This window comes from Echinops telfairi, unplaced genomic scaffold (genome assembly GCF_000313985.2).
Source record: "Echinops telfairi isolate 266 unplaced genomic scaffold, ASM31398v2 ScPeMD7_7467;HRSCAF=8505_1, whole genome shotgun sequence".
Classification (NCBI taxonomy): domain Eukaryota; kingdom Metazoa; phylum Chordata; class Mammalia; order Afrosoricida; family Tenrecidae; genus Echinops; species Echinops telfairi.
In genome coordinates this window covers 14,085,919-14,093,306 of record NW_022111368.1, presented here as the reverse complement: position 1 = coordinate 14,093,306, position 7,388 = coordinate 14,085,919, and the positions used below count along the sequence as shown (strand labels likewise).

The 7,388-nt window shown below is 45.2% G+C and overlaps 1 protein-coding gene across 1 annotated transcript in view; it reads right to left on the bottom strand.

Annotated features, from left to right (window-relative positions):
* SEPTIN10 (septin 10) overlaps positions 1–7,097 on the bottom strand; it is a 53,679-nt gene extending 46,582 nt beyond the window's left edge. Inside the window, exon 1 of the mRNA XM_013005119.3 lies at positions 7,004–7,097. Within this exon, the coding sequence (XP_012860573.2) occupies positions 7,004–7,033 (30 nt within the window). The 5' untranslated portion in view covers positions 7,034–7,097. The remainder of the gene's footprint in view (positions 1–7,003) is intronic.
* Between the last annotated feature and the right edge of the window lie 291 nt (positions 7,098–7,388).

The window sequence follows — 7,388 nt, the reverse complement described above, 5'->3', positions numbered from 1 at the left end:
AACAAGCGGCCATCTAGCTCAGAAGCAACAAAGGCCACATGGAAGAAGCACACCAGCCTGTGTGATCACGAGGTGTCAATGGGATCAGGTATCAGGCATCAAAGAACAAAAAAATCTATCATTGTGAATGAGGGGGAGTGCGGAGTAGGGACCCAAAGCCCATCTATAGGCAAATGGACATCCCCTTACAGAAGGGTTGTGGGGAAGAGACAAGCCAGTCAGGGTGCAATATAGCACCACTGAAACATACAACTTTCCTCTAGTTCTTAAATGCTTCCTCCCCCCCACTATCATGATCCCAATTCTACCATACAAATCCGGCTAAACCAGAGGATGTATACTGGTATACATAGGAACTAGAAACACAGGGAGTCCAGGACAGATGAACCCCTCAGGACCAGTGGTGAGAGTGGAAATACCAGGAGGGTGGAGGGAAGGTGAGGTCGAAAGGGGGAACAGATTGCAAGGATCTACATATAACCCCCTCCCTTGGGGACGGATAACAGAAAAGTGAGTGAAGGGAGAGGTCGGACAGTGTAAGACATGACAAAATAATAATAAATTATCCAGGGCTCATGAGGGAGGTGAGGGCAGGGAGGGAGGGGAAAAATGAGGAGCTGAAACCAAGGGCTCAGGTAGAAAGCAAATGTTTTGAGAATGATGATGGCAACAAATGTACAAATGTGCTTGATGGATGTATGGATTGTGATGAGTTGTACAAGCCCCCAATAAAATGATAAAAAAAAAAAGAGTGAAACCACTCAAGGTGAAGAGTTTACAGCAAGAAAAACAAACAGATTCATATCTGTCCTTAAACATACAAGGTCATGGCTATGAGAGAGACACAGAATAATGTAAGTTAGTCTTTGTGAAGGCAGATCATTTAATTGAGGGCAAACCTCTTTAAGTTAATTAACTCAAAACATTAATAATGTAAAACACAAATTGAGATGCATAGGAAGATTGGTCCAACTAGGTGTCAAAGGACCAGTCTCAGAAACCACACAGGATTCTCTAAGAAAGCTTTCAAGGAGGTGGAGTAGGGAGTCATGTCTTTCATTACACTATGATTTCACATCAGCATCCATAGGGAGAAAAAGCTCTCTCTTTCGGTGGAGACATGGGAATATTCAAAGGCAATGTGATATGAATTAACTCCACGGCACTAAAGTAAAAAATTAAGAGCCACATCTTAAGCAAATGATGGCAGCCTCTAAGATCTTCACTAAAAGATAAGTGAAAGGACAAAAAGTTCTGAAGCATGGCAGGGGAAACAGGAAATGATAAACACATAATATTCCTCCCTGAAGCTTCCTTGAAGCTTCCTCGCCCCCCACTATCATTACCCCAGTACTGCCTGCCTTTCACTGCAGGCTAGACTGGAGCATGTGAACAGGTACAGACACACGAAATCCAGGAACAGGAATGGGAGTAGCGATACCAGAAGGGGAAGAAAGGTGGGGTGAGGAGAAAGGGGGAAACTGCTTGCAATGATCAACACATAATCAAACACACACCCTCCAGGAGGAAGAACAACAGAAACTGTGGGGGAAGGGAGACAGCAGGGGGTGTAAGATATGAAAATAATAATAATTTATAATTTATTAAGAGTTCACAGGGGGGGTAGGGGGAGCTGATACCAAGGACTCAATAGAAAGTAAATGTCTAGTTATAGAAGAGCGCAAGTCCAAATGTAAACAAGTTACATGCCTGTGGGTTAGATTTTTGACGGGAGGCTTCTCTTGATTCATGTAGCTGAGGAGGTTGATGAAACCAAGAATGGTAGGAAGACAACAGGCTGGTAGCTCCGGTGTTAAATGAATCCACAGTGAGCAGATCAGATGGCAGGCCAACGACTCCCACGATCTGAGGGACTATGGTAGAGTGATGACTCAAGCCCAAAGAACTGGAGTTCAACGAGCCAGATGAAGATTTCAGATCCAGCAAAACGCGAGCAATTTTCCTCAGTGTCCACTTCTTTTGGTAGCAGAGCACATCCCAGAGAACACTTTCTTTCAGCGTCTAACATCAGAGTTATAACCTGAGTAGGGGCGTTACATCCTACTCTAATCTTCTTAGAACTGATTGGTTGTGATTACACTGCTAGATCAAGTCATGAGGGATCGTTGTTAGGTGCCATCAAGTTGGCTCACGGTGACCCTATGTACAAGAGAATGAAGCTCTGCCGGATCTTTGGGCCATTCTCACAACAGGTATATTTAAACCCATTGTGAAAACCAGTGTCAATTCATCTTCTTGGTCTTTCTCTAATTCTCAACCTTGTACTTTACCAAACACTATGTTCTTCTCCATGGGCTGGTTTCTCCTGATAACATATCCAAAATATGTGAGGTGAAGTCTTGCCATCCTTGCTTCTAAGGTCCATTCTGACTGTATTTCTTCCAAAACAGTTTTGTTTGTTTTTCTGCAAGTTCATGGTACTTTCAATATTTTTCACCAACATAATTCAAAGATACCAATTCTTTGGTTTTCATATTTATTGCCTAACTTTGACATGCATAAGGCAAGTGATAATATCTTGGCTTGGGTCAGGCGCACCTTAGTCTTCAAAGTGGCATCCTTGTACTTCAAAAAGCAGTCTTGTGCAGCAGCTTTGTCTAATGAAACACATTTAAGTTTCTTAACTGTTGTTTCTATGAGCATTGGCTGTGAACCCAAGCAAAATTAAATCCTTGACAACTTCAATCTTTTCTCTATTTATCATGATGCTGAGTGTTGATCCTGTTGGCAGGATGTGGGTTTTGTTCAGTGTTGTAACACATACTGAAACCTGCAGTCCTTGATCTCCATTAGCAAGTGCTTCAAGTCCTCTTACCTTTCAGCAAGCAAGGTTATCTCATCTGCTTATCACAGGTGTTAATAAACCTTCCTCTAACCCTGATGCTATGTTCTTTTCATATAGTCCAGCTTCCTGAGTAATTTGCTCAGCATACGGCTGAATAAGTATGGTGACAGGATACAACCCTGATGCACACTTTTTCTGACTGAAACCATGCAGTATTCCCTGGTTCCGTTCAAACAACTGCCTCTTGGTTCCAGGGACAAGTTCCACATGAGTACAACGAAGTGTTCTGGAATTCCCATTCTTCTCAGTTTTCTATCCACACAGTTGAATGGCTTAGTCAACGAAACACAAATATTTTTCTGGAATGCTCTGCTTGCAGCCAAGATCCACCTGACATCAACAATGATACACCCCTTGTTCCATGTCCTGGTCTGAATCTGGCTTGAATTTCTGGGAGATCTGTCAATGTACTGCTGCAACCACTGTTGAAAGATCTGAAAAATTCTGTTTAAATGTTCTGGTAATGATGTTGTTTGATAATTTCCTAATGATGCCCTTTTCCTGGGGCTGTTCTCTCCTGATAGCAGTCTTGCCAGCCTTAATTCTAAAGAATATTCTGGCGGTACCTCTTCCAACACAGATTTGCTCAATGTTCAAGCGTCCATAGTGTTCTTCTCCAACACCATAATTCTTCTTCGGTCATCTTTATTCATTGTCCAGCTTTTACTCGGCCAAGCCTCAAAACAGTAAAGATGTCAATTCTATCAAACTTCATAAATTCAATGTAATTTCTATGAAAATCTTAGCAAGGTTTTTTTACAGGTATAAGCAAGACTGTTCTAAAATTGGTAAGGCAAAGAAACTGAACCACTTTTTTTTTCTTTATTGCCCTCATCATTCTGAAAACATTTGCTCTCTACCTAAGCCCCTCGCATCAGCTCATTTTTACCCCTCCCTCCCCGCTCCCCTCTCCCTCATGAACCCTTGATAATTTATAAATTATTAGTCATATCTTTCCCTGTCCGACGTCTCCCTTCACCCACTGTTCTGTTGTCCATGCCCCTTTTGAAAATAAGTAGACCACTTTTGAAAAAGAAGAGGCTCTGACAGGTGCAAATCCGTAAGCATTCAAGTGCTACCTAAAAGGTTGGCAGTGCAAAGCCACTCAAGGGTTGCCTGGGAAGTTTGGAAGAAAGGCCTGAAAATCAGAGTCCACGAGGTCACAGCCATGAGAACTGTAAGGAGCAGTTCTGCTCTGAAATACAGGGAGTCACCAGAGGTCGGAAATGACTGGTGCCAGCTGGTTTTTGTTTTTCTATGTCAAGGTTTATTATTTTGTTAGATATCAAGATAGTGTGGTGGTGGAGGAATAACAAGACAAGTTGTTGCTGTTGCTGTTAGGTGCCATCAAGTCAGTTCTGACTCAGCAACCCTATAAACAACAGAACAAAGCAATAACATAATAAATGGAATAAAAAATAAAAAGACCCCACATCAATAGGCTCAATGGAAAAAAGGGTAGAAGCAAATAAACTGAAAAAAGTATAGAAGCAAATAAACTGATAACCTTTTTTTAAAATGGCATTTAAGGAATTTGACATCCAAAGGCCAAAAACAAATAGGTAAAATCCAATTCTGGAGGAGGAAACAGTATCAGAGCTTAAATTCGGAACACCCAGTTTGCAGAAGGCTACAGGTAATAGTGAGAGCCCAGAATCTCTTCGCAGACTCCTCCCTGGTGGCGTAGTGGTTACGCATTGGACTACGATCCACAAGGTCAGCACTTCGAAACCACCGGCAGCTCCACATGAGAAAGGGCTTTCTACTCCCGTAAAGAGTTACTGTCTCAGAAACCCACAGGGGCAGTTCTACTGAGTTGACATCAACTCCATGGCAGTGAGTTCATACAGATTAGGCCTCCAGTGAATCCCTTCGGTCCATACATAGTTCATGGATGTGACTGTGAATAATCAGATAGAGAGAACGGTGTTCTTTATCATTTGAGATCCCTTTTGAACCATTTTATCAGTCTTTAATACTTTCTGCTTTTTTTTCTATGGAGGTTTTTCCTCTGTTTTGTCATTGTTGTTTGGGGTTTTTTTTGTTTGTTTGTTTGCTTCCTGTTTTTGTTTTTTATGATTTCCTATATACAAAATCCAAGACAGTTAAATCTATAGAGAAAGTAACTGAATTAATAATTACCTGGGAAAGAAAGAAAATGTTCTGAAATTGATTGTGGTAATGATTGTACAATTCTTCTTGATATGATTGAACAACTGAATTATATGATATGTGGACTATGTGCCAATAAAACTGAAGAAAAACACCCTGGGGGCATGACAGGGGAGGTTAGGTAGAAACGGGCAGCTAACAAAGAGTGTGAGGAAGAAGGGGAAATGAACCAGTGCCTCACATCTGATTCAGTAAAATGAGTCAGGTTTAAATACAAAATGCAAAACTACCACTTTTAAAGGGAAAAAATTCTTTGGATTCTAGAGTGAGGCAGAGTTCTTTGTATGGCACCAAAAGCATGAACCATAAAAGGAAAAACTAATAAAATACTTCATCAAAATTAAGAGGCTTGCTCTGCAAAAGACCTTGTGATGACGCATATCTTAAACTTTAAACTCAGCAGTTAAAAGAAAGAAAACCCAGTGTTCCATAGAGTTGGCACGGTGGCAGCAGAATAGCCAATGAGTTTTTACTGAGCGTGATTATTGCTCATTGAAAAACAACGAAAGCCTTTAGAAACCAGGCAAAAGGCATGAGGTGCTACTTGACTAAAAGTGACAGATGTCAAGCACATAAAAAGATATTCAACATCAGTAGTCATTCCCAAATCCACTGGCATCGAGTCAATGCCCTCTTAGAGACCCTACAGGACAGAGTGGAATTGTCCCTATGGAGTTCAGAGATTGTAACTCTTGATGGGAGTAGAAAGCTGCCTCGTTCTCCTATACTCAGTAGTCACTAAAACCATACATTAGAACACATGGTACTGATGTGTTTTACAACTTTCAAATTCCTTTCATATATCATATATTCATATGCATCTAAATAGGTGTTCAATTGTGAGCCAGTGGTTACAACTTTCAAATTCCTTTCATATATCATATATTCATATGCATCTAAATAGGTGTTCGATTGTGAGCCAGTGGTTTTCAAGGGGTGATCACAACTTTACATAATAACAGAATCAAGTTACTCATGGTGGCACCAAGTGCTGGAGTAGGCTTGTGTGTCCCACCCCACCACCACCACCCCCACCCCCGCAGGGTTTTCTGTAGCCAGGTAAGCTTTCTGGAAGTCACGGCCACAGAAAACCCTGCAGGACACAAGGATGCCAAGATGGGGGAAAAAGGCGTTTGGAGGACAACTTGGACAGCCACCAACACAGCTGGCTGGAAAGGGCAGAGCTTCTGAAAGAAAGGTCCAGGAAGCTGGGCTTGTTCCTGGGAGTACAGGGTCACCAAATATAAAAGTTTCTGACATTTACAAATGTACTACTAACATACTAACCAATCGATGGCAGCGAGTTTGGGTTTAAGTGTTCAAAACCGTTATAAAATCAATGCACGTACGTTCCTTTTAACTTTAACTTTTGGCAAAGACCAGAAAATCATGCGAAAGAAAACTTCCTCAAAGTCCCGCCTTCCTCAAAGGCGGGAGCCGGGCTGCTCCTCCCGGCTCCCGCCGCAGACGCGCGGGGTCCGCCCGGCACTCCCGGGCGGTGAGGGGCGGAGGAGGAGGAGAACCGAGTCGCGAGGACCGCGCGGTCTTTGCGCGCGGGAGCAGGGCGGCCACCAGCCTCCCTTCCAACTGCAGCCAGGGAAAACGGGCTTCTCTCCCGGGCCCGGAACGCGACTCCATCCGGCTCCGGGACGGGCTGCCGGCGGGGGAGGGGCCCGGCGGGGGAGGGGGCGCAGCTCACAATCGGAGGCTTATGGACAAACCAGGGCCGGGGAGGAAGGGAAGGGTCGAGGGAATCCAGAAGCGGGAGTGGGCAACGGATTCCCGAGTTTAGGAAGTTACGTTCAGAAGCCCGGGAAGCTCAGACCGGGGAGGGGGGTGGTCCACAGATTTGGGGCCCTGAGGGGGAGGGAACAGTGCTGGGCAACGGCATTCCAGGGCCCCTGGGGCGGACACAAGGGCGGTTTGGGAGAGGGAACGGGGTACGAGAGGGAGCCCTCGACTCACCAGGTGCCGCGACACTTCGGAGGAGGCCATGGTGCCCGGTGGGAACGGAGCGAAGGGCGGGACGGGGGCCAGCCGTAAGCGCGGTCTCAGTCCCGGCGTACCCCGAGAGCTGCGGTCCGGGCGGGAGAGGAGAAGCCGCGGGAAGGGGAAAGGGCGGGGCCGGAGGAGGGAGGGGCGGTAATCCCGGAGGGCGGACGTCGGGTGGCGGCGGGGGCAGGCCGGGAGGGGCGGGGAGGCGGCCAGCCGAGCTGTGCGCGCACGCCCAGGAGGGGGCGCCCGAGGAGCCTGAAAGACCGGGATTCGAAACCTCCGCCTTGGCATTGGAGCGAGGGGCGGGAGGGGGAGGGAGATACGGAACACGGGAGGGGTCAAACCCAGCCACCAC